Genomic DNA, 26,498 nt, shown 5'->3' with positions numbered 1-26,498 from the left:
AACAAGTCACTGAATTGCTATAATGGTGAAATAATGTCTGAACTTGTATTTGCGAGACAGCAAGTGTGGTGATGAACAATTTATCCCACAAACATTCGTATAATGCACTATCTAAGACTCTGTTTTTCCTCTTCGCTCAATTCGTCTCTCTAAGGCAACGCTCATTGTCTTTTGTATGTAATTTTTCTCTGGTTGTGCCAAATCAGCTGTAACTACTTCAGAGTCCATGCTGCTAGAATCACACAGTGCAAAAAGATGTTTACTTCCTTTAAAACCTCCACTGCTGATACATTCTTGTCCAAATAGATTGCTAGGTAAACGGGATTCTGGGACGTGAATCTGAAACTTACCAAGAGGGAGAACGGCTGTCTGGAGACTCGCAGCGGGAGTATGGAGACCTGGAGAGGGATCTGCGTCTGTGGTGAGTTGAGGAACGAGATTTGTTGCGAGAGATGGAGCGTGGGCAGCGGTGGCGTTGTGGGGAGAGCTGAGTGGAAGGAGGTGAAACAGAGCTCCACGAGAAAGAACTGCTGGAAGGGGAGCATGAGGGAGATCCTTCAAGGAGCAGCTCGAGTGGATAACCTTCCCCCAAGCAGAGCAGGCGTTCCCGGCCTACCTCCAGGTCCTCGAGGTCAGGCAGACTCGAGTGCATGTAGTCCCAGAGGAGGCCAGAGTTCTCGTCTCCAGAATCACTGTCCTCTAACGGCTGGGTTCCCCTCTGCTCTCCCTCCGTCTCATTAAATACGGCTTTCTGGGGGTTTCCAAAGTGCTTGTTAAGCTCTTCGCGGATCTCCTGGTCCCTTAGTAGTTTCCTGCCAGCAGGATTGCAATCCGCTGAACTTTTGGAGCACGAAGTGGGGTTGTGGTCCTGTCCGTGAGCATCCACTGTCGGACAAGCCTCCTGAGCTGTGGGGGAAAGGCCCTGAAGCTGCCTGGCCAGAGAGGAAGACGAGGGATTGGCGGAAGACAAAGATGATGTAGAAGTAGTGGAGGTTGGCATGTTTGAGTCTTTACATTCTGCATGCCGGCCCTCCATTAGCCCGGTAACCGCTGCAGCTGTTATGGTTGTGGTGCTGTCTCTTTTTGTGCTTGTAGACTGGCAATAGTCGTGATCTCCAAAGACACGGGGCATGGGCCGCTTGCCACGACGTTCCTCCGAGCCCCCTGGGGGCATTGTGGAGGATGCCTTGCTCAGCTGGGCGTAGAGCTCAGTCTGCTCTGGGCCCTTCCGAATAGAGCCACTGGTTGGCTGAGGGCAAGATCCCCCATTGTTCAGCCTGGGCCTTTTGCTTGACGGGGCTGAGGAGGAGCATGAAGACAGCTTGTTTTTGAGTGATACTTTGAAAGGGTTCTCTTGACTGGCTTTGTGAGGAGGCGTGGTAGGTGGTGTCAGACCTGGGGGGAAGAACAGAGAAGAGATTTACTAAACCCCAGATTGCAATACGATATGGATAGGGTTAACTTCCTCCAATGTTCAGATCTTTTAAGAACACCGATCTTTTTGATGGACACATCAAAGCCTGTTCAAAATACCAAATAATCATTCATATAGTCCAATACACTAATCATTATTTTTTGCTGGCACACTTAGACGCAGATGTATGAAAGCCATAATTTGGTGTCTCCCGTGAAAGCACAGTACTCGGGGAGCTGTTATCCTCCTTATCATTGCCATCTTTTCTGCTCATGAACCCCAGCCATCCTGACAGATTTATGTGGCAACAGATGGCAGTTATATGGGAAGTATTGAGATGCGCTGCTTTACGGCATGGGTAATGCACTTGCACAAACAACCCGAGGTAGTTCCTCTTTTTTTCCTCCACCTTACCCTCTCTCCAGCTCACTAAAATCTGCGATTCTGACTCATAAGCACGACTGTTCCTTCTTCTATGAATAGTTTTTTGGTTTGATTTAAAACAGCCTTTAGAGGATTGCAGTCACCAGTCCAGTCCTTCATGTAAAATAAACATTCTCGACCCCCTGCATACTCCATTGATCTCCTTCTCCCTGTCAATCTCCTTATAAATTAGACAATACTGTCAGTATTGTATTGCAGCCTGATGCAGTGTATAAAACAACAGAGGCCCTGACTATATTTATCATAAGGCCAATGTGATGAGCTATGAAAGAAAGCGTGCGCTGCCAAAGCAACTTCTGCAGCACCAATCAAACGCCATCTGGGCAAAACAATGCACGCAGGGTAGTAAACCAAGGACCATTATCACCTTTACATTACATTACATAAATTACATGGCATTACATTAATATGTGCCGTTCAGTCAAAACTGGCTGTGATGAATGCGAGTGAATGAGAACAGCAATCATATGCCGGTGGGTTTTCTCATCTGTTTCTGGCAAGGTGTGAATTACACAGGGATCTCTGAACGAATTATTAGTTAAAGCTTACAGAACTGATCCCCGTGGTAATCTCAAAATGCCATGCAAGGTGCGGAGCATGGACTGACCTGGGTATCATACGATACCATAATTAAAGGAACCCCTGCTTCAAGTTAATCTATTAGAGGGGTGGGGATTAGGGAGGCGTACTAAATCTCCCACTTTCACGCAACCGCTATTTCGCAGGTGCCTTGTTTCTTTCTCTTTGGTGAGAATGCCTGGCCATTCTCTAATTCTACAGCTCTGTAAATTACTTCTCATGCTGCTGTCAGGATGACACAAACCCCAATGGAAATTTATGGAACCCAATGGATTTAAAGGTCTCATCTGGTGTTACACTGACTAGTAATCAGTTCATCTTGTGTGGTCTTCAAGAAAGATGTATGAGCTGAGTACGAACGTCTATAGGATAGGCGAAACAACGGAGAACAATACCATAATCCTTACCAAAAAGATTAAAACATCAAAGCAAACAACACTACCAAATGTCAGTTGCGTATGTGTTCCAGCACTTGTGTAGCCCTCTTTAGTTTTGCATTAAATAGCACAGGCTTATAAGAACCTTCTTATATAACTATGATAAATGAACCCTTAGCTTTGTCTAAGATGCTGTAAGGCTGACCTCACATGACTCTTTAATCTTAATTCAAGCATAAGGCGGAACACCACCTCCAATACAGTCACATTTATGCCCAACTGGCTCACAGACGTCCCAAAACCCTTTCGTGGACTAACATCCACGTCATAATCAACGTCTGAGCGAATATACCAAATAAAGGTTACTTTCCAGCCCCAGGGTAGGTCAAATCTGTGCACCGAGGCCCATTACCTTGTAGTAAGTGATTATCAAATGGCCCATTCACTGTGACACATTGTGAGAGAGAAAGGGCAGCCATTTTGTTTTTATTGACCTGGAATGATTAATCTCTGCATGGGGGATTCAGAAATAATTACCTGTGTGATTTATGTTGAGAGAAAGAAAGTGAGGGGAGAACTGCTGAAGACTTGTGTTTTTTCCAAGCTGAGGTATAGTTTGTCTTTAGTGTAATTCATTTCATTAAATTATTTACTGAATGCAGCCTTCATCATGTTTAAAAAAGATATATACAGTAATATTACAATAAATATAATAATAATATTATCTATTATATTGAATTTAATAACAATTATTAGAATTATTATTATATAATATGAGTGGCTTTATATAAACATTCTAAATATATTTATTTATTAAAATATTATAATATAATTAGCAAAGGAAACTACCTTAATGTCCCAAATCAAATTGCTGACTGTTTGGAAAAGACGCAGATAATATCTGTTGCTAAACTGAAACTGGATTGCATGGCAAAACCAATTAAAACAATAATGCCGCATCAATTTGTCTGTGATGTATTGAAGCAGTGAGCTGACCGGTGAAAGAGCATTAGAGTCTAAATGAAAGCCAAACTCTTGTTCAAAGGGGAAGAGTGAAAAGAAGAGTTTCCAGTAAATCACCCCAAGAATGGACAGAGTAATCAATAGTGGACTTTGTAAAATTGTAAACAAAACTGAAAAAAGTCTCATCTGCTCACCTTGAACCCTGAGCTTTAATATAACTATAAACCTACACTTGTGAGAGAACTTAATTTTAGAAATCTAAAACAAGAACGCTTTTCTTTACTTTTGAATAAAAACAGCAGTAGAATTTCACTTGACTATAAAGCAGAGCTATTGTGTTTACCTGGGGTTCCAGAGATCTCCACACTCAATGTGCGTTCAACGGTTTTGTTCTCAAACGGAGATCCCTTGTGGTCACTGTAACACACATGTGAAACAATATATGAGAACAGTGACGAATCGCTGCGGTGTTTGTGTGAACTTACAAATGGAAATGAAATTAACAAAATGCCTCATTTTTTCTGATCTTTTAGTTTCAGATTTTGTCTGCTCTACAAAAGTTGTGTAAAAACTCTCGCACTTACTTTGGAGATTCTGGGGTCAAAGGAAGTGGCAAGATGGTTGGTTTGGCTGCAGAACACAAAGGAGCATGGGTAATTAATTTACCAGTTCACACGGTGCCCAGTATATTTCAGGTCTACAACTAAATCTAAGACTCGATCAGTGACAGCAATGAAATCCTACTCTAATGGGCTAGATGTATCTCCGGCCCCAAAAAATGTTGGGCAAAACCAATAGCTGGATTAACATGACCCCTTTTTTTTGTTTGTTTTATAATCTGACTACTTTGTGAGGCAGGATGGAGTGATGGCATGTGTTCAGACTCCCAGCCCATTGGAAAAAGCCCCCCACATCCCAATAGTCAGAATGAGTACACAACTTTATAAAATAATAAATCATGAAACGACAAAGTATAGCACAAATACTAGAAATTAACTTCCACAAGATACACATCATGCAAATGAAACAAAAGCAGAGACAGAAAGAAGAGTCAAGGAAGCTTGTGCAGTTGCCCGAGGCTGCGACCGTATCCAACTGCAACTAGGGAGTATGTCTCCGTTAGACAGCTATAATATGGCAGCCCGAGAAAATAAGCTTTTCAGTGCAGATCAGAGATTGAAATTGGGTGACTTCACAGTTCATAGTGATGATTGCTTCTCCCATCTCCCATTTATAATTAATCTACAGACAGAGGCTTGTGCCAATTGAATCGAAAGGTGCGGCTGGCTTCTTTCGTTTAGTTTTCTCTCCCAAGTAAATGTTAGGTTTGTGTTAGCGCCGGGGTTAGTGTGTGGTCAAACTGAGAAGCGGTTAAAGGAGGAGAGGCAAAGGAAAGAGGGTGGGGGATGCAGCAAAGATTACCTAACACTGGAGGGGCTTGGTCATCGGGGAGCCAGCAGAGTGCTTGGGTATTTGGGCGCTGCCCTTGTAAGATGAAGGGGGTGTGGTCTGGAACTAAAGAGTCTGCGAACAAGGGGCTTGGCAGGCCCTGTGAGAATGACAGGGGGCTGCCTATGGCATCATCAAAAACATCCTCCCCATCTTGGCACACCAGATCATGCAAGCTGGCACTCACCTGCTCTGGCCCGCTTAACCAACAGCTCTCTAAGTCTAAATTGCCACACTCGAGATCGCTCTGGTGAGCTAAGCTAAATGTTTGATTGTGTGTCTTTTTGTGCCGATCTAAGTTTCCACTGCCACCCATGTTGGGTTGGGCTTGTTTTTTATTCTGGGGGGCATAGGGCGACTGCAGGTGGGCCCGGTAACGGGCCGGCCTGGGTCTGGAGGAGAGCATCTGACTGAGCATGGGGTGCTCTAGCGCTTGCCTCCGTTTCTTAATGGTCACCGTGATGTGCCTATTAGTGCGGCCAGCCTTAGCCAAGCCGCCCGCCTCGAGGCAACGACCGCAGCTGCCTGCGTGACCCATCTCTCTAGGCGGCTGAGAGTAAGAGTGCATGTACCTAATAAAGCGGGCGGCGGCTGAGCTGCCTTTGTCAGCGCCTGGCCCCTCTTCGCCGGAGCACACGTGGCCACAGCCGCTTCCGAGGGACGACGGTGCCACCGGGACGGATCGCTCCCCGCGAGAACACCGCCGCCACTTCCCTGCCCCCTCACCAGCCACACTACACGCTCCAGGCGCCTGGCTCTCACCTCGCTGGGCTTGAACTGCCAGCTGCTGCTGTGAAGACAGGGAGGCAGAAGACGTCTTCTTTTTGGAGACAGTTGAGGAGGAGCAGGATGACAGAGAGGAGAAAGAGGAGGTGGACGAGGAAGATGGAGAAGAGGAAGACGAGCAGGTCAAGGTGCAAGCGCCCCCCCTGTCCTTGCCGCAGCCTGTCCAGGTGCTCTTGGCTTCCCTGGCTCTGATCTGGAAGGCCTCGTCGCTTGAGGTGAGGTACTTGAGTAGCTCAGTGCAAGGTCGTCTCACGGACCGGTTGGGACAGGCCCCTCGTGGTCTGCTGTTCCAGGGATTGTCTGTCTGAAAAACAGGAGTCAGAGAGACAGAGGTTTAGAATAAGCGTGGGATGTAACACGAGACTGCGGATTAGAACAAGGGGTTAGTGCAGAGGTGCTTTTGTCTCCCAGAAGGCAGCGCGAGCGTGCTTCGCCCATCATCTTAATTACGAGGTCTTGGGATGGCTCCAGGAAGATCTGCACGAAGGCAGCGGGTGGGGACAGCGGCATCCTCTGGGACCCTGCCATGTGCAGAGCTCCAGAAACACAGGAGTCAAAGTCATTATGGAAAATTAACTCCTCAAAGAGAGTTGCGTGCCGTGTTTACGAGAGGACATGCTCGCCTCAAATAACCACTCATTCTGCAGCTTGTTCGCAACATGACTTGGACTGTGGCAATAAATCATCTTTTTTATGACAACATTGCTTATTCTATCAAAACGCTTTCTTTTATATGAAAATGAGACAGTTGCGTTTGGAAGTCTTAAACATCATTAAGGGTAATGCAACTTCGGATGAGGCAGCCACAACACCTCCATCTCAGACACAACTTAATCAAGCTTTAGTTCCCCCGAGTGAACAGACTATTTGTATAATTTATCAGAAAGGAAAAATTACATGGAGCTAGCAGATGAGCTCGCACACCAGGCCTTTGATGCAAGAAGTGCAGCGAGCAGCTACCTTGGCAACAGCAGGTGTTGGTCTGATCCGTTGGTTGCTGGCTGCATGGTTCTGTGCTTTGCCACCTGGGTATTGATTATAGCTGAGCTGGGAGTTAGCAGGAGCCAGGAGGAGCTTCTTCAGCTACAAACAGAGCGTAGAAACAGATCACAGGGATTACAACTATAAAATCACAATAAAAATCTCTAAAACATTCAGAGGCACTTTTGTGCCCAACTGGCATGTAAAGCCATTTATTCTTGCAATTATTATGTTTTCAAATGGTTCGTTATGTAAATGCAATGGTAAAAAACTAACTATGTGCATGTTTGTACTTTTACAACAAAAGTTTGTCATTTCAAAATACATCAACTTAGCAGTAAATATACCTTTGTATGAAATGCAATGTAAACGGGCAATGGTTTGATCAATGTGCCAAATCAGTCAGAAATATCTCAAATATAAGAGAATCGTACAACAATTTAATGTTTAGAAGGAAAGTGCAGTCAGTGTGGATGTTTCAGAGCAATGCTTCCAAAGCTTTGTGTCCTGCATGTGAGCTCACAGCCTTAGTTCTGGTTTAAAGACTGAAGGCAACACTGATAGCTTCTGTTGATGCACATTTAAATCAAACTTTGATCAAGACAGTGATCATAAAACTGCTAATATACAGGAACAGTAAAGCAATTTGGATTGTTTTATCAACTTCAGCTGCCTTTTAAGGAGCTAATATGATATTAGATAATTCATTTTTGCTTAGTATTTTTTCTTCCATATCAACAGTGCCGTGTGTGTCCCTTTCAGCAGTAATGAACAATGCAATTAACACCTCAGGAACACTGATCCGCTCACATTAGCTTTTTAAACTGAGCAGCGTGGCCGCTTCAGCTCACAGACAGAACAACACGAGCCGCTGTCTGGCGAGTCTGTACCCATTTTTGGTCACAGGCCCTGAATCGTCTCCTTATCTGGTGCAAGTGAGGACCAGACCGAGACAGTGAAGGAAAACGAAACAGCGAGAGACTGAAAAAGAGCGGGGGGTAAAGAAACAGAACGAGAGGCTATGCTTCACGGCAAAACAGGATTGGCTACAGAGGGAGGGTCTCTCTTACCAGGGAGGGCTCCTCTGGCTCCGGCGTGCGTGGCGAGCCGTCGGGGGTGGAAGGACAGCTCTGATCACTGGCATTGGTCACGTCCCCATCTGCCAGGGCATCAAACGAAGGCAACCCGTCCTCATCCACTGGGATGCTGTCCAGGGTTTCTGTGAGCACCGCCAGCAAGTTGGCCTCATTTTCCTCATCTATCTTCTTAGGGGGCGAAAGTAAAAGAAGATGGGGAAAGAACAGTGAAAGAAAATAGGACAGTTTAGTTTCAGAGAAGTCTAAATTGTTTTTCTTAATGCTGGGCTCCGCTGCAGAGGCACTTGTAACTATAAATATAGTTTCTTTGCTGCATGCACTTTTTACACAAATCTCTTACAAACTGCTAAGGCCACATGAATCAGCAGCGTCAGTCATACATTAAACATGCAGCTTACTGGACCAAAATAATATCTCCCCAAAGAAACCCATTAAATGAGCTGACACACAGCAGCTTCCCGGGGAAGAGGGACCCAAAATAAGAACGAAATTATGTTTCACCAATCGCTAACTCCGTTGTCTCAAGTGGCTCAACAACAAACCATAGAGGGGTCATTGCTCTTATTAATACAAAGATTACTTTTTCAAAAACATGCCACATTATTCTATTTTCAGTTATATTCAGCTTGGACATTCTTATTTCTTCATGACCCAATTAAGAGAGGCTCATTGTCAACGAATGCTTAACAGACACAATCTTTTTTTGTGACTGTGAATACAAAGTCCAAAACTAAACGCAGCCTCCAGCCTTTAACTTGCATGTCTCTGTTGCTGTTGTTCTGTGGACGGCAGCGCATCCGTGGTGAGGTGACTGTGGAAAAGTAAAATCTCCAGCACCAAAACCCACGGGACTTAGCAACTGCGGAAGATAAACACCAAAATTGCTGGGGGACGTGGCGTACGCAGGCCAACAAGAACCAATCCTTTTATGCACACCCTTGGATTAGTATCGCCTGCTGATAGCGCTCGGGCGCGAGCACGCTGGCTTCAGGGGCTCCGTCCTTTTTAGATAGAAGTGTTGTGCTGCTTAGCCCGCAGTCCCCGTGTGCAATGATCACCCTAGTTTCCCACGATTACACACCAGCGTGTCTCTGTGCTATGGGAGCTACTTTTGAGACATCAAAACAAGGCCATTCTACCCATTCCCCTCCATTTAATAGATTGCAGTGCTGATAGTTCTAGCGTTTGATTATCCACTGACAGGGAGGAAAATGCGTAAGCCCGGCTTCATTGAGCACATAATGCCCTCCTTGGGACATGTTTCCTAATTCTTTATTGGAACTGATAACCGCACATATTTCCGAGAGATAACAGAATGTTCATCGAGGTACCTGGGATGTGACGGCACTGCAGCTACAAAGAAACGCCAGCCCTGCTGTTTAATAGTTGGCTAATGATGTCCTTTCTATAAGCTATCATTTCCCCGTGATTCGTCTTCTGTGACTTTAGAAAGTCTCAGTCAGCCACTGATGAAAAGGGCAATACCAATAAGCATTTCCTTCGAGCAAATTATAACCCTGGTTATTTAGTGTCACTGCTTTAATAGTCGCTCTCATCTTTCGAATTACACGGGTTCGTGAAAGGCTTCTATTCTTTTGAGTCTAAAAACAAATGTCGGAAACAGATTTAACAATAGCTCGAGCTCAAATAAAGTCGAGTGTGGATACTTGATCAGACACGAAATGACAAAGTGCTCCAGGGTTTAGAGAGCAATCAATAGCATGAAATCCAGCCAAAAACATCCTGTTACAAAATCTGTTACCTCTCTATATTCTACAAAACGGACTCAATAACCTTTGTCCGCCATCCAGACACATAATTCAAAGTGCAACCAACACTTGAAAAGTACATCTAGCGGGGTGCCAAAGTTGTCAGATTTGCCAGAGTCGCCTGGCAGCCGTGACTCCGGCAATTGATCACCTCTGGCAGCTTTAAAGAGGACTCAGGCTGGACTAAGACTGGATGAAAAATAGATAGGACCTATTCCCATTCCGCTTAATGGACCCCTCCGACTTAAACAGATCTAAACAATCGTGGGCTAATTGTGGGATCACAAAATATTAACCCGCTTTAATTCCAAAGGGTACCATTCATGGCTGTTTTATTCCAAATGCTTCAATTAGCCATAAAACACACCGGCGAGCGCTTGGTAGTCACACTCCATCAAACCCTCCTCCACCAGGACTTCAGAAGCACGCCAGCCCTCACCAGTCATTCATTATCAGGTGAGCCCTTTTGTTATCAGACAGGCTGTCTTTGAAATTGTCCTTGCTTTAACTCTTTTATTGAGTTTCACCCAAGCCAATGTATTGCTGAGATATAACTTATGCCGCTGATAACATGAAGCACAGGCCTGTTCTTTTACTCCTAATTTCGTCTCAAAGACAAACAGGAGCAAAATCTGTCTGTGGCGTTTGAGGATCTGAACGAATACTCCACACCCTTAAGTAAGGGAGGAATATAAAAGAGACAAATGCAAGGTTTGGTGAGCACGTCTGGGGCCTTGCATCTCTACCGTGACAAAGCATTGTGGGTAATAAAACCAGGAAAGTCAATTACTAAAGAGTGAGTTTTACAACCAAAACCTTGCACCTCGTACGGTTGACATTAAAAGAATGTGTGGGAAAAGTTTAAGACGAAATGGATGTGTTTTTCTTTTCATCCTATCTGAAATAAACACATCAAATCAAATGTTTGCTTCTGTCTAATTTTAAGCTACCATATAAGCGTGGTTACAGATACGAAAATGGTAAATAGTCAACTACAAACTTTCCAATGATTGATAAGGGAGTTTGCTAGATATGTTGGTCTGTGGGTGTTAGCACATTAGGTCCGATGCACAATGAAAATCACAGAGTGTTCTTAATCTAATGATTTTATAGCTAACTTATCAAAGTAATATATTGCGATATGGGAGGTGTGCACTGCAAAGAATTGTGGGTAAGGATTATGGGGGAAAACTCAGATTGCAACAGTGGGTTAATGCCCAACAAAGACTTCAGATGCAAAAGCCAAAAGAAAAAGACATTTTTCTTCTAAAATTATTATTTTTATCAGGATTTAAAGTTTATATGAACAGTTATTTCACTTTAATGGGAAGTGCCATTAAAGTGACATCACTGAAACTAAACATAATAAAAAAACATGATAAAAACAATAATTTTATCATTTTTAACGGCACTTAGAAGCTTTTGCATCCGAAGTCTTCAATTGCAAATCAAGAAACGGACCAAAAATAAAACTACACAAATACATATAAAGGCTATATATAAAAGTCTCCCGTTCCTATTGTAAATCACAGACTGTATTATGAAATACATTACAGTGTAAGCCACCATCAATATGCCTAACAATATCATGTCACAGTACACATAAATGGCCTAGCTCTCATATGTCATACTCAAAAATAGGATTCTGCCATTGGAATCACCAGCACTATTTCAAACCTCATTTCCCCTGCAAATGATCCTGCAAGCTGGGCATCGAGGCATGTCTCCTCCAGAGGCAATGATCACAGAGAGACAGGCTACGGCAAAGATTAACTTTTTATAACCCTCACAAACATTACCACCCCCCGGCTCTGTCTGGACACCACGAGCAGATTTTACGCCAGCGAGAGTGCCTTTACCAATCAAACTCACCAACAAGTACTAATGCGTATTTGAGCATGCCCACAATAAGAATAAATGCATTATGTGGAGAGAACCCTTCAGATGTACACAGCTCTTATCTTAAAAAGACACAAAGGATCAGAGTCAAACTAGGAATGCAAATTTTGTCAGATTCCTTTATCCAGTAACTGACAGCTGGCAATCCTTAAACCAAACGTATGACCGCATGTGAATGGTTATTTTGACTCTTACAGGAATGCATTTTTGAAAGTCATGTTTTCTACTACGCACAACATGCCCTTCAAGATCATTCTGAGAAGAAACAATACTAACAAACTGATATAATACAAAAGGATGCATTGAAAATAACGTGAATAATGTAGAAAGAGAACTGGGGGGCCCGCATACTGCTTTACCCACAGTGCAACAGATGGTCTATAGCCAAGCCTCTAATGCAATTACAATAAACTTAGTTTTCTGTGTTCAGACATATTGATGCTCTACTTATTTTAGAAACTCATCCAATAATGCTGACACTGTCAGTGAGTGCGCTCTGATTCTTAAAGAGACAAAGTCCAAACATTTTAACACAGCCAAGTTATAAAAGAAAAAAAAAAACACTTTGCCTTTGCTCAAGTAGGAACTCTGCAGAAGCGTTTTCTTTGAAATATTAAATTAATATAAAAAATAAAAAATACAAGCAGGAAGGCAGAGGGCTGTATGGGAAGCGAATGGTGACGTGATAACATTTTAGCTTTACATAGTCTTTTGTCACAAAATGAGAGTGAACGAATGACCACTGATTTTCTTTGGGTTAACTTTCCTTTTCCCTTCAAAATGAAAACTCTGTCATTATTTACACGCCCTCTTGTCATTTCAAACCTGTTTGACTTTCTTTCATTTGCAGAACACAAAAAAAAGAAGATATTTTGAAAAATGTCGATGACAGAAAACCGTTGGTCCTCATTGATTTTGTGTCCATACAATAGAACTCAATGGGTACCAACGGTTTTTGGTTAACAACATTTTTCAAAATATCTTCTTTTGTGTTATGCAAAAGAAATAAAGTCATACAGGTACGAAATGACAAAAGGGGCGTGTAAATAATGACAGAATTATCATTTTGAATGTTCCTTAAAGAAGCAGATGTAACATTCCCAACATCCTCACAAAAGAGAATAACTCTCTAGTGTGATTTTCGACAAAAAAAGCTATTTTTGGTAAACTGCATTATGTCGAGTGTGAAACTAAAGGCCAAAAACACTTACAGATTGCATGTGCACACGTTTTATCATGAACACCTGGCTCTCATGTAACCATCTTTGTGAAGCGGGGTTGCAGACCAATATCATAAAACCTATGGTAATTGAAAGCACAGAATGCGTGTGGAAATGCAGTCAATTTGAATCGGCTGCAAAAGGTCACGCTATTCAATTTACACTCAATTCTGAGTACAGTAGCCGGCAAAACACCTGAAAGCAAATGATCTTATCAGAACCACTGCATCGCTCTCATCTCACTGGATAAAAGCTATTTGCTGATTACTAAATAAATGCATTATCTTTTACCTTGACTCCCATCTTTTGCCCGCTCCGAGATGCGATGGCTTTACAAGACCTTGACTTATTCTCTTTATTCCTTGTGTGTCGATCCATGTACCATTAAAATGCTCTCAAACAACAGTCACTAAACCACACGAAACAAGCATACAATATGTTTTTCGAGATGCACAACTTTTCTTAAAATAGAAATAAACAGCTTAAAGGAATAGTGCACCCCAAAATAACAATTCCATCATTATTTACTCACCCTCTTGTCATTTCAAACCTGTATGACTTTCTTTTCTCTGCAGAACACACATTTTGTGTCATTTTAAAGAAACCTTCGACTTGCAATACAATGGAAGTAAATGGGTACCGCCGTTGTTCCCTATCCGACATTCTTCAAAATATCTTCTTTTGTGTTTTAAAGAAGAAAGAAAAAGTGAATAGCCTTATAAAGTAAAAGAGGAGTTTTATCATTTGTTAAAGGTATCTCTGCGCGTTTCAGCATGCATCAGGTGTATCTTCTGCAACACAAAATCAGTTCATTTGTTGCAGCATTTTTGCATTTTGTTTTCTTTGCAGTTCGCCCCTTCATTCAAATCTGACAGAACGGCACTAAGCTACGTCCGAAACACCGTGTACCCGGTGCATAAGCTCTGAGAGAACCAGCATTCCAGGAATCCAGAGATTCGAACTCCCCCTCCCCGTGATGCTGAAGTATTAAATAATCCAGGAAACGTCCGTACCGGGCTCACTTTCTCTCTCTCTCAGCCCCATAGTCGAGCCAGATGCTTGGGGCTTATTGGCTTAGTGTTTCCGGCCAGGTTAGAAAGAGACAGGCCCTGAAAGGCTCTTAAAAGAGATTACTGTCCCCAACTAAAAATACCCCACAATGGTTATCCCACACTTACAACTGGTGACACATTGCATGCCAACAACCAAATGGGAATATTATTATACAGGGGCATCAAAATTCTCTTGAGAGATTGCGTTTGTTTGGACTCGCGTCAAAAAGACAACGCTGCATTTGGACAACTCGCACGAACATAGAATGTGATAAAATAATTATCAGCATTATGCTAGCCAATGTTAAATCCTTGGCTGGTACTGGTTGTACTGTGGATGTAGTATATTTATCACGACCGAGATTAAACTTGGCACGGGATCACTGCAAAAGAGCAACTTCCACCGAGAGTTGTCTAAGCCAGACTCATAAAATGGATTTAAAGGGCTGGCCACTGTGTCCAAGGAAAACCCTTTTCGCAAACATGGAAAAAAGCCCCGCGTGTGACAGCACCTGTGGTGCTCCAGTTCTGGGTAGCGACTGTCAGATGACACTTACTACATAGACCTGGCAGAACACCCTGTGTCTCCGAGTAAAGGAAACAAAACCGTGTTAAAGCAGCGCGAGCATGTACAAACAGGAACGCGCATACACGGGAGAGATGTGTTAAGATCAAAGCTTAAGGTAATGCGTACCGGTGGCTTGAAGGAATTAGATAAGATTTGTAATTCGATGTAAAGTGTTAGTGAAGAATGATCAAGAACATGACAGCCCTTGCGTACCAGAACTGTAATTGAATATTACACAGCTCTCAAAAACAAAAGTTGATTTAAATCTGCCAATGCAAATATTTTTGGATGATGCTCGGCTAAGATTAAACCGGTTTTAGGATGAGCATCAGGTGGGTCAGAGTGAAGTGTACAATATGAACGTATACACAGAGAGAGATGAAAAAAGCATGCATAGGAGACGGAACAAGTGTGTGAGAGACCCAGAGAAGGAGAAAACGCAAGGAAGCAAAGCAACCAGCAGTAGATGTTAACTTGCGCTTCTGTAAACATGCCCCGCGGGGACTATTTTCCAACTGCAGGAGATGTAACCCTCCCTCTCCTCTGTCCCTCATCCTCACGCTCTCTTGCATCTATCCTTCCCTTCATTACAAAGTGACTACGAGTGAATATATTTGCTTGTGCCCACTGGAATTCAGGTTTTCTCTATGGCTGCCTGACAAGTTTCACAGCCAAAAGACTTCAGTGGCATAGAGCGAACAAGGTCTCTTATTGATGAAAACGACCATTACATAATTACATTAGTGCTAGCATCGTATTTCTTTACATGAATATGTATTGCTATGCCAGGAAACTATTTATATACTATTTAATGACCTACATAAATGAAATATACCAGCTACTACGGGTCGCTTTGGATGAAAGCGTCCGTTAAATGATATAATGTAAAGGTAAAACATGAAACAAACATGCAGCAATGTTAATGTTGAAACCATCAAATATTATCTTCATCTAATTCCACTATGTTGGGGGGATGAGGAATTGAGCATCAGTGCAAAACAGATTCACATTATGTAAAACATAAATCGGTAAATTATAGATTTTTTGGTTAATAATAAAGACAAGTCGGTTATTTAGCAAGCAAAACTTCTTATGTTATAACATGAGGTAAATTAAAAGTGTTTATAAATTGCGCTGTCGTGTATAATTTCTTATGAAATGTCAGTTTGACATAATTCGACTTCTAAAGAAATTGAATTCTGAAATCTTATGAAATATTTCACAGCAGGCCTGTCGACTGTACAAAAACAGCACTGCAATATAAACAATATAGCAAAATCTTTACAGATCGACTACCATTGCACAGCATAAACCCTCATACCACACATCTGCAATTCCTGTTAAATACCAATAAAAGCCCCAACATAATTCGCATTATGATTCATTCTTAAGCAACAAAATCACTATGATTAAGTAATAAGTTACGTGGTGTCCAAAGACCATCAACAGCAACAAACACGACAAAAGCAGCCTAACAATTTACCTGATTTTGAGTAGGCTGACACCAAACTATCTGCACTTCAAGAGGCGAGCCGGGGAAACAAGCTGAAGTGTCGAGCGAGCGTGTGTGCGTGTATACGTGCATGTGCGTTTCATAAGTGTTCACTTGAGGAAATCACATTATACAGCACAATATGATAATATGCTTGGCCCAGCTGAACTGGTGCAGCTAAACTGATGGTGTGTTTTCAAATGTCAGCATATATTTGCAAATTAAAAATGCGAAGCCATCAGCAGCCACCGTTACCTCTATGTGTGCGCGTCCCTCTGTGCGGATGTGCTTATGAGTGTGTTTTCCTGTCTTCGGAGATATGTACATTTGATCCAGGAATGCAACGGAGCAATTTTATCAATCACTTTTCCCTGCCGTAGCGCCAGGTTTCAGCGGGCGGCGACGGCTGTTTGATAGATTTACAAATTACCAGACAGGCAAGGAGCGAACGGCCACTGTTTACATGCATGTGTGTATGTGTGTGTGAGATTTATTTCGGTGATTAATCTGCAGTGACGCTGAGGCGCGTAGACGTCCGCTTCCCAACCCCCAACACCCACTTTGGCTCATGCCCAACAGCTGGCAAGGAGGTCAATGTCTGGTCAAAGTTTTAGCCGGTCATCACTAGCTGTGGTCACCTTACAGAGCACAGCCAGTGCTTTCACCCCACGACGACATGTTGTAATTCCAAACTCTTGCTGGCAGCATAGTTTCGTGTTTGGATATAAGCATCACACGACCCCACCGCAAAGCCCTTATTGGATGACCTAATACAGTACGGCCCTTAACTGGGAGTTATTTTGACTTGGTGTCAAGTGCCCTTAAAATAAAGGCTGCGGCAATCACTTGGAGTCAGGGAGTGCTCCATTCCACACATCGTCCGTTCAGAAGAGAGAACAGCGAGAACTCCTGCCTGGATTCAAAGCTAAAGGCCATCCAAAAAGTCAGCATGCTGTACTCGAATCACATGTTTACCACGCTACACGTGAAGGCTCCAATGAGAGAGCAAGGTGGGAAAGTTAGTATTGAGCCCGGAGCTCTGCTTAAGTGCCCTTTACCGTGTTTTGGTCACAGAGCTGCTGAAGATGAGGGCAGAGCTGCGCTGAACTGCTCGATTTAACGATTTAATTCTGGTGACTACACGTTGACTTCATCATCAGTGTGTAGCTTTTAAACTTTTTCTGTATTAAAATGACGTTTTTCTGTCATTTTGCTGCTTGTTCAAAACTCTGCATAACTCTACGTAATCTAACCAGTTTATTTCAAATGACACTTTTTGCATACCATAGTACTCTTTATAAATACCATAGTCAACATACACACTAGCATAGCGTTGGGTCAAAAAGGCACAAACCTTGCCACTGGGTAATAAAGCAACCAATGCTGCGTTGTTTCAACCCAAAATGCTGGGTTGTTTTAACCGATTTTTGGGTCAAACATAAACATTTTCTGAGCTAATTTAACCCAACGCTTGGGTTTGTCCCTTCGCAGCATTTTTTAGACTGTAGCACATACCGCCATGGACAAAATTAAGAGATCATTCCAAATTGTATTTATTCAGCATTTCTGGATGTCTCACATTTACATTTGGCAGATGCTTTTATCCTAAGCGACTTACATTGCTTTATCCTAAACATTTGTTTCCAAGTATGTGCGATCCCCTGGGTCATCGAACTCATGACCTTGGCGTTGTTAGCTCCATTCTCTTCCCACTGAGCTACAGGAAAGTCTTATGGCCATTCCAGTCCAGTGTCTGTTGAATTTCAATAAATTCAAACCTCAGGAGTGACAAAGTCATACAATGTGAAAGACTGACGGCATTAGAAGACACATGAAAACTGTAAATCAAGGTTCACGTATAACACAAATCTTATCTTTACTCTTGTGAACTTGTTTTCTTTGCAGTCTTTGAGGTCTGAAAAATAGATGTTTTAACATTTTTCTCCTGTTTTCATTTCTTGTAAATAAATGCAAATAGAAACATTCTTTTATTTGGAATTTGGGAGAAATATTGTTAGTAGACAACTAAAAACGATCATTTTACCTAAACACAAACCTATAAAAAGTACATTCAGAAAAAACTAATCTTTTTCGTGGCTGTTTATGCCATGGTACCAACATGTCTTAAAATAGCCTACTAAGTGCTACCGATACAATGCTTCAAAAGATATTCCTTTGAAAAGAAAGGAAAGCATCCAAATGAAAAATTTAAAAAGTAATTGTTTTATTTAGGTCCTGCAAAGGGCACACTATGTAGCAACCCTGGATGACCTGTGACCAGTGCCTAAAAGCGCAAATCTATTTGACCCAAACCATAGTGTAACATGACTGAGTGCTTCTAACTTCCCCACGGCCCTGTTCCCATGAGAAGAGCTGGCGGTGACAGGCTGACCGGGCTGTCAGGCTCTCTCCCAGGGGCAGAGCAGGCTGCCTGTTGGCCCCCACCTCCAGAGATCCATTTTAGCCCCTGAAATGGGCTTGATAACTAGGACTGAACTGCCACTAAAAGGCAAAAGCCGTCACATCACGCAAAATCTCTAGGCTGCATTTCTCTGTCCGCTCCTATCGCTCATTTTCATCTGCCTGCCGGCTTGGCCCCCACGGCCCTGCAATAGTGGAACATCATGTACAAAATGTCAAGAAAGTGTGCGACAGGAAATAATGAATCGTAACGATAAGAAAAGTTTTATAAGCGTGAATTCAAGTTTGTGTGGCTTGACTGTGTATATGTAAGCCATCCTTAATACCGGTTCAATCAATACATAAATGTAATTGTCTTTTTTAGCATCTTTAAGTCATCCGTGTGCGGCCGTTGGTTTTTGCATGGCCGTTCGAGTGTGTGAGATCAGACGAGTTGCCAGGCCCCCCATTACTATACTGCAGTCAGACAGGTTAAGAAAACATTGCCAGGGGTTCAGGTGAGTGCGGAGGAAGGATGAAAAACTAGCTTTGCAAAAGAGCTGGCCATTTATTAATCTGTCTTCACTCTGCTCTTGGGCGGTGTGCTGACCCACATAGGCCAGTATCAAAAATGCATATTGGCACATCATGTCCCAACTCTGATCTAGGAGGAACTGCCTTTACCACCTTGTGTTTAAAGTTGCCCCAAAAATGAAAGTGATTATCATTTACTCAAACTCATGTCATGTCTGTAATTGTCTTTAGACTAATATATTAGTTGCATGAAAAGAGTGCTTGAATATTGTGCCTCGCATCCCTTGAGTTTCACAAAAGAAAAGCTAATATGGATTGTATACTACATGGGGTAAATAAATGCTTGAAAATTCATTCTCACTTTATCTGTGGACACCGTCGTTCACATCACCCAAACGCAATACTATTTTTATCCAGTCTTGTTCTGTTATTGCTGGACCTCTTAAAACCATCCTTTAGGGGTCTCAACGCCACATGATACATGGTCCACATAACCCTATAGGAATGTGCAAGAACACCGCGCCCTTTCACACCATGACACAAAACACCAAAACGTGCCCTTGTGACAGACCCTGCACTATATTTCCCACCACTCAGAGTAATGCGGCATTATCATTTCTCTTCTCTATCTGCTCAGATAAGACATAATGAACCAGTCCTAGCTCTGCCTGCTTTGTTTTAGCCGGCCCAATTCTTTTCCTATGGACTTTGCTTTCTGTGTCAGTGACGGAGAAGTGCAAGTGTAACAGGTTTCGAGTTTTACCTCTTCCTTTTTCAACAAGACAACACTGGACAGGGACAACCTGGTTTAGAAGTTGCATATTTAGACCAGAGGTTCTCAAATCATACTGGATCCAGAGCGCCGCACATTTTATATTTTATCAAACGGATTCAAACCATCAACTCCGTAGGAAAAAAATATTTAAACTGAACTGATAAGGGAGACGAATTGTGCAGCGCTGTAGGAACGACTGCTTGAGTATAAGATACAACAGCAGAACTTAAACAAGGGACAAAGGTCGGGTGCTTATCGTAATTCCTAAACCCAAGCATGCTTATTTCTACCTTCTAAATTTGTAAAACATCATTCATGAACAGCACTGGCTGACAGCTTTTGACAAATTCAACACTCACAATAAATGCAAGACTGTGTATCTACGTTCACGGGAGATAGACAGCATATTTATAATATAAAAAAAATAAATGAGCATCTTTACCTCAAAGAAGTTTGACGCATCATTGCCATACTGACTGGAAATTATTTCTGATTGGTCGCTGTACCACTTGAGTCCACCCAGGAAGCTATCTGCATCGAGGTCACTGACATCCAGCTCAGAAAGATCAAGCTCAGGCAGGTCAGGGCAAAGGGGTTGGTCTTCACCAACCAAGGCAGCACACTGGAAGAGAAAGGAGTTGAAGAAGTGTGTTTATTATACATCTTTGTAGACCGTTTCATCGGACGGGCACGTGCCTTACCCCCAGTTTACTTCCAGTCTGTGTGTGGTTAGCGTCTAATAATATAACTATTCATATTTAATTTAATATTCATTTGTATTATTACGTTACTGTATAATAATTGTATTAGATTAATGATTTGTTGTATGTTCATTTTATTAAATAAACAATTTGTTGCATGTGTCCTGTAGTTTGTCGCATTTAAACAAACAAATAATAAAAATATTGGAGAGACAAATAAGTTCTTCTCAGTTTCTTTTGATTGTTATCAGAACTAATCTACAGCGCTCTATTGTTTGTGAATCTGTACCGGAAGTTAAGTTGGGTTCACAAAAGTGCGCATGTGCTGTAACGTTAGTTTACGTTGTTAAGACGAAACCGTCTTTTGAGAGTTAATGTAGAGTTTAACTCTTTTGAGAGTTTACCTGGAAGCATAGCTGCTCAATTTCCTAATAAGCAAAAATCAGATATCTTAAAGTTATAAGATGATTCTTTGGGTGGGACCAACATACCTAGTCTATATAGATAGTGAGCTCCCTGGAAAGCAGTCTCATTTTTTTAGCCTTCATAAAAAAATCCAGCAATAAGAACCACCAACAATATAGATACGTCATAATAAGTAACATTTTGCAAATACATGGATGTTTGAAGAGGAGACGTTGATATTTTATATAACATCTAAATTAGATGAATTTTAAATTAAAGAAAGAATCATTCTGACTAGGAGGCAATATGGCAGTTCGGGCAGTCTGCCATTCAAGACAATAGAATGTTACAAAAGGAACGCAGTTGCCAAAGCATTCATTGAGCACGCATCTGCCAGCATTATTCAGGTGTTAAACGTATAATAAGAAATGCTGAACCTCAACCAACTAGTTGAGCATGAAAATAACTAAAACAGTACCTTGGAAAACACTGACACACTTTAATTTGATCAACATTTCCTTCTTTACACACAACATGTATATTGCCCTACAGCATTCACCATCCTCCAAAGCTCTGCACCTGTGGGTTCAATGAACACATCCAACAACTGTACAGGTGTCACAAAGGTGATAACGTTATATTTCTATGGTTGCTATTAGATATAAAAAAATCCGCCCGACAAAAACCTAATGAAGACAAAAAAGATGAAAAGCCACATAAGTAACTTTGTATCTGCTGTTTCGGAAACCGGAACATCATCAAAAGGTAAACATACAATTCTGTGATTGGTTGCGGAGGAGGCGGGGCGTCGAAGGGAAGAACGCGACAGCCACGCCCTCCGCCGGGCCAGAATATTCCCACTGCATTAATGTCAATGAGTATTTTGTAATAGACACAAAGTGTCGGCTACACAAATCTAAAAGAAAATCGACGTGCACAGGTCTATGTAGAGTTTTGACAGTCGGAGGAGGGTGCTGTGGAGTGCTGTTTGTGTGACTAAAGTATTTTTTTGATTTTAATCTAATTTTGTACAATCTTCGAAATGCGTTTCCATTGGTGCGCACTTATAACTATTGATATGTACTGCTCCCCAAATCCTAACAGTCTGTTGCAGGACAGACACGAAAGCATCGCACTGTCCCAGCAGTCAAAGAAATGAACCAATATAAGAGAATCGCATGCCATACACTGGTATCTGATTTTATGTCTTTGCATTTATTTATGACACAAATCCTGTTGTCGCCGGGCAAGCTATGGAAACCGGGTACATCTAAGGTAGCGATAAAGCGCACCTGATAAAACGGAAAGCAACGTCTGCGTGGTCTAAGTCCATGTCCCTGTTCTCTGAAAAATAGAGATAGGCTTAACCGCGAGGACACGCAGAGCTACTCGATGGCACATGGGACTGATGTGAATAGAATTTAAGCCGAAAAGCAATTTGCTGATGCGTGTACGTGGAATTATGCTCCGAGACATTCAACTAACATTAAAACGTGTATAGCAATACGACACACGCGTAGCTTGCAAGCCAGACGGGTGCCTAGCGATGTTTTGGGGAATAATACGAGTAAAGAAAAGTTTTAACGACCGAACATAAAGACGTTGATTTATGAAGATGGATAGATAGATAGATAGATAGATAGATAGATAGATAGATAGATAGATAGATAGATAGATAGATAGATAGATAGATAGATAGATAGATAGATAGATAGATAGATAGATAGATAGATAGATAGATAGATAGATAGATAGATAGATAGATAGATAGATAGATAGATAGATGCATAAAACACGCTTTACGTTAACTTTCGTATGAGGCAACACACAATAATGACATGCAGAGCAATATTAAAACTATCGTCTAAAATGTCTTAATTCCCGTTAGAAAAAAGCAAGCTCTTTGCAACGAGGGCTTAGCTAATAAAAGTAAACGAGGTTGTCCTCCACCGTTTCCATCTGAGACCCGTGTATACTATTTTCGCCTGCGATGAGATGCTGCGTACTGTATCCTCCAGCACGCGCTCCGCATGCATAGCGTGCACATAGCCCTCTGTAGTCTGTTTCTAAAAGAAAAAGTTTCAATGTACAATACCTGACGCGAGAACATATTAGTAATTCCAGCGCATCGGTGGTGGGACTAGACCCTCGCTGGAGCAGATACCTGTCTCATCATCACCTGCGTACCAGCGAGCGAGCGCACTCCATCCACCGGCATGTCAACACAATTCTCCACGTCCGTCACTGTTCAACTCCGACACGGCTCGAGAAGATCACGCACTACAACCAGATCAACCATTGCATACACGATTTCTGCCATGATATTAGACTTTCTCACAACCCGGTATCTTCCCGTGCGTTCGGAGCTCTCCTATCTTCAGCGCAGATTATAGGATCGGGCGTGTTCATATAACGGTAACTTGGACGTTCTCAGGCGCTCCGTCTTTCCGCAAAATGCGCTCCAGCCCTGGAAAGCTAGTTCTCACCTCTAGTTCTCTCCACACCGAATCCTGGTTACACCTGTCCCACGCCATCCAGCCCCTGAATGACGGTGTACGAAAAAACAAAAAACAAATCACCGGCGGAAAATGACAAAATCCACTCGCTCCGGATCGCGCTCACACAGGGAAGCGCCCCTCACAATGAACCGAGGGCACCTGTCTTACAACTGCTTTCCATCACATGACAAAGCTATTAAAAGTAGGCAGGGGAGTGACTCCCCTTCGCCGTTACTCGTCAATGACGTGCTATAAAGAGGGCGGGGTGTGGCACGCGCATAGTAAATCTTTCCCAACTATAAAACCGCTCGCACCTCTCTGTGCGCTGCGCGCCCCTATAGTAACGACTGCGACGTGTAGCGCAACCTGTTTCTGTGTTTTAGTTGTTGTTCATTTTATAACCCGTCGTGTCTGGTTACATGTTTTCAAAGTGCACCGTATACTGATCAAATGGGGGGGAAGCGCAGTTTAAAAGTCGAATCTGCCACACATAGGTCAGTGGAATCTGCCGTGGCACAATTTCACGACTCTGTCGGGACTTTTCACCCATCCGCGCGTGCATCAGATATGCTGGTATTTATAATATCATGCAATTATATTTGCGCCTCTTAAGAAGCTTTTAATCCTAATTACTTTCTTTCACCGGCGTAAACAATCGCCAGAGGCCTCTTTATTAAACAAATCTGCGGCGGTGTCGCTTATCTTCAAACATTACGAACGAAAAAGAATGTAAATAAATGAGATATGATACATGCATGGGTCGGTTAGACGAGAACGCGGTAGATATGCCGTGAAGATTGTGATGGAACCATTCCGTGAATCTTTTTAGCTCCGAGACATTACTCGAATGCTCACATTTCACAGACCCGTGTGTGTGTGTGTGTGTGTGTGAGGGGAGGTGCTGTATGGGGAAAACGATGTCTTCCATACGGCAGACTGACACCGGGTCCGAGCTCACTTATTGCAGTTTCGCGTTTAGCATTGCCGTCCACGTCTTGCGCATTTCAAACGTTAAGTCACGCATCCCTACATTGAGAAATCGCAAACCGAGCAACATGCTGGATTTAAGAGTCCTAACAGCTTGAGATAATATGTAAGGCGCTCAAGGCGGATTTTCTCCCTCACTCAAACCCAGTAGGCGACGAGATGTGCGGTCAGGGGCTGTTCTGGGGTCAGTGGATACTGGGAGTTCAGCCCGGACCTGTGCGCAAAGCACACTGTGAAATCCAAAACCGCCGGGACGCCTTCCGTACCCGTCGAGCGATGTGCGTTTACGCTCATGTTAAATAAAGTGTTGTCGTTATTGTTAAACTTCAATCGCGCTTTATGAAATCGAAGTGGCTCCAACCAGAAGGCTTCAGAAGATCTGGCGTGATTTGCGGTAAGGGAAGGTGAGCGGTGGGTTTGCGCGTAACATTGCTGTATGCATTTTAAGACCAATCGGATGACTTCAACTGGGACAAAAAGAATGACCTAACATGAATGCGTAAAGGGAAAGGTATTCAAATATTGAGGAAGGAAGCCCACCCGTAACACCGCCCATGTGTACAGTGTCAACAAATCATGTGTACCAAACACGCTTACAGAAAACTGAAAACACGACGTTGTAGGTAGTCAAAACAAACCGCAGCCCGACCACCGTTGACCGCCCACTTCAGAGATGGATGGCAATTGAAATTCAACATACACTCTCTCTCTCTCTCCTTAAAGATTATCGGACTGTTCTCTTTATGGCAATTAAGAAATAGCAAGCTAAATATATGTTTTGATTTCCTTCAAATGGATACCGATAGATAAACGTTTCCAAGAGATATCCTTTTCCAGACAAAACTAGTCTACAAACTTGTCACAGCGTTCTAAGTGTATTAAGCACATCAAACATTTCATGTTCGTAAATAATACAATGTTATCTTGTAAATATATCAAATATCTATACAAAATGACCACATCTTAGATATATTTAAAAATACTGTAAAAAGTTAAACTTGTGCTTGGGAATGCACATTAAAGCTGTGGTGGATAAGGGTATACACCAGCACTGTAAAACATTTATTAACATGGACTTGGAGGCAGATTTGGGGCAAACCCTGGGAGCTTACCTTGCAGTTTGCAGGCATCTGTGCTTATATGTGCAAAGCCCTATAAGAAATTCACCCACAATGTTTCACACTTGATTTAAAGACGGAAACAACAAACATAACCAACATATGACATGTTTTTGCACAATGGCAATGTTTTTAAAACAGTGCTCACAACTGCCAGTGAAATTAGCCACAGATGGAGATTGGAAATGGTGGAAGGCGATGAATCATCTTTAAACAGAAACAGAAAAAATATGGAGATAGACTCAAAAAGTCAAATCTGGCATCAGAACCAGAGAGTGAAGTGATAGAATTAAAAGGGATAAACGAAAGACTCAAAGATGTGCCAGTCGAAATGCGCTCACAGAGAAGTGAAAAACATTGCACTGTCGAAACGCAGTCCGGAAAACACTTCGGAAATCAGTAACTTCGGATCATCAATAACAGATGACCACATGCCTCTATTGGTAAGCTTCACTTGACAAAGTTACGTGTCTTATCAAAGACATCCTCCACAAATTGAGAAAACCAGATGAAAGCTACTTGAAGGAAAATAAGAGCCTCTAAAATACACTTAACTTAAAATGCATCACCGCACAACATACCACGGATACAATAAAACCCAAAATAATAGCAGCAAATGGAACACAGTTCCTCTGAAAGGAAGTCATCTTGAGAGAGGAATCAAAGAAAGCTATTCAGTCTAGTCTATCAGAACAAAAGCCTTTCTATTGACGAATTCAGCCATTTCACAGAAGGTTTGGAGTGTGGCCGATTGCTACCTTGGAGGGCCCGGTGTGTATTATTGCAGTAAATGGCATAGCAAGGCTGGGGCGTGCTAGCCAGGGCTCAGCTATGAAATTGGAAATAACAATGGTGAAACACAACAGCATATCCACACGAAGGACATAAGTCAAGAGAAGAGTATGGGCTCAGTAGGAAAGCCTGGCGATATTTTGCGGAGAGAAATCTTGACACACCAAAGCCTCCTGTAGACAAAAATATCACGGTCAC

General features: G+C 42.4%; 1 protein-coding gene across 3 annotated transcripts in view; it reads right to left on the bottom strand.

Annotated features, from left to right (window-relative positions):
* ppargc1a (peroxisome proliferator-activated receptor gamma, coactivator 1 alpha) overlaps nucleotides 1–23,575 on the bottom strand; it is a 32,297-nt gene extending 8,722 nt beyond the window's left edge. Inside the window, exons 1-8 of one of the 3 annotated variants that reach the window (XM_079462676.1) lie at nucleotides 23,392–23,575; nucleotides 20,242–20,421; nucleotides 8,064–8,258; nucleotides 6,973–7,095; nucleotides 5,200–6,316; nucleotides 4,362–4,407; nucleotides 4,121–4,194; nucleotides 351–1,395 (exon numbers count right to left, since the gene is read on the bottom strand). In XM_079462676.1, the coding sequence (XP_079318802.1) occupies nucleotides 351–1,395; nucleotides 4,121–4,194; nucleotides 4,362–4,407; nucleotides 5,200–6,316; nucleotides 6,973–7,095; nucleotides 8,064–8,258; nucleotides 20,242–20,421; nucleotides 23,392–23,439 (2,828 nt within the window). In that variant the 5' untranslated portion in view covers nucleotides 23,440–23,575. The remainder of the gene's footprint in view (nucleotides 1–350; nucleotides 1,396–4,120; nucleotides 4,195–4,361; nucleotides 4,408–5,199; nucleotides 6,317–6,972; nucleotides 7,096–8,063; nucleotides 8,259–20,241; nucleotides 20,422–23,391) is intronic. The other 2 variants (XM_079462678.1, XM_079462677.1) reach the window with 2 other exon arrangements.
* Between the last annotated feature and the right edge of the window lie 2,923 nt (nucleotides 23,576–26,498).

Source organism: Barbatula barbatula (genome assembly GCF_947034865.1).
Source record: "Barbatula barbatula genome assembly, chromosome: 1".
Taxonomy (NCBI): Eukaryota; Metazoa; Chordata; class Actinopteri; order Cypriniformes; family Nemacheilidae; genus Barbatula; species Barbatula barbatula.
Note: the sequence above shows the minus strand (reverse complement) of the source record. Positions and strands in the feature narration are given on the sequence as shown.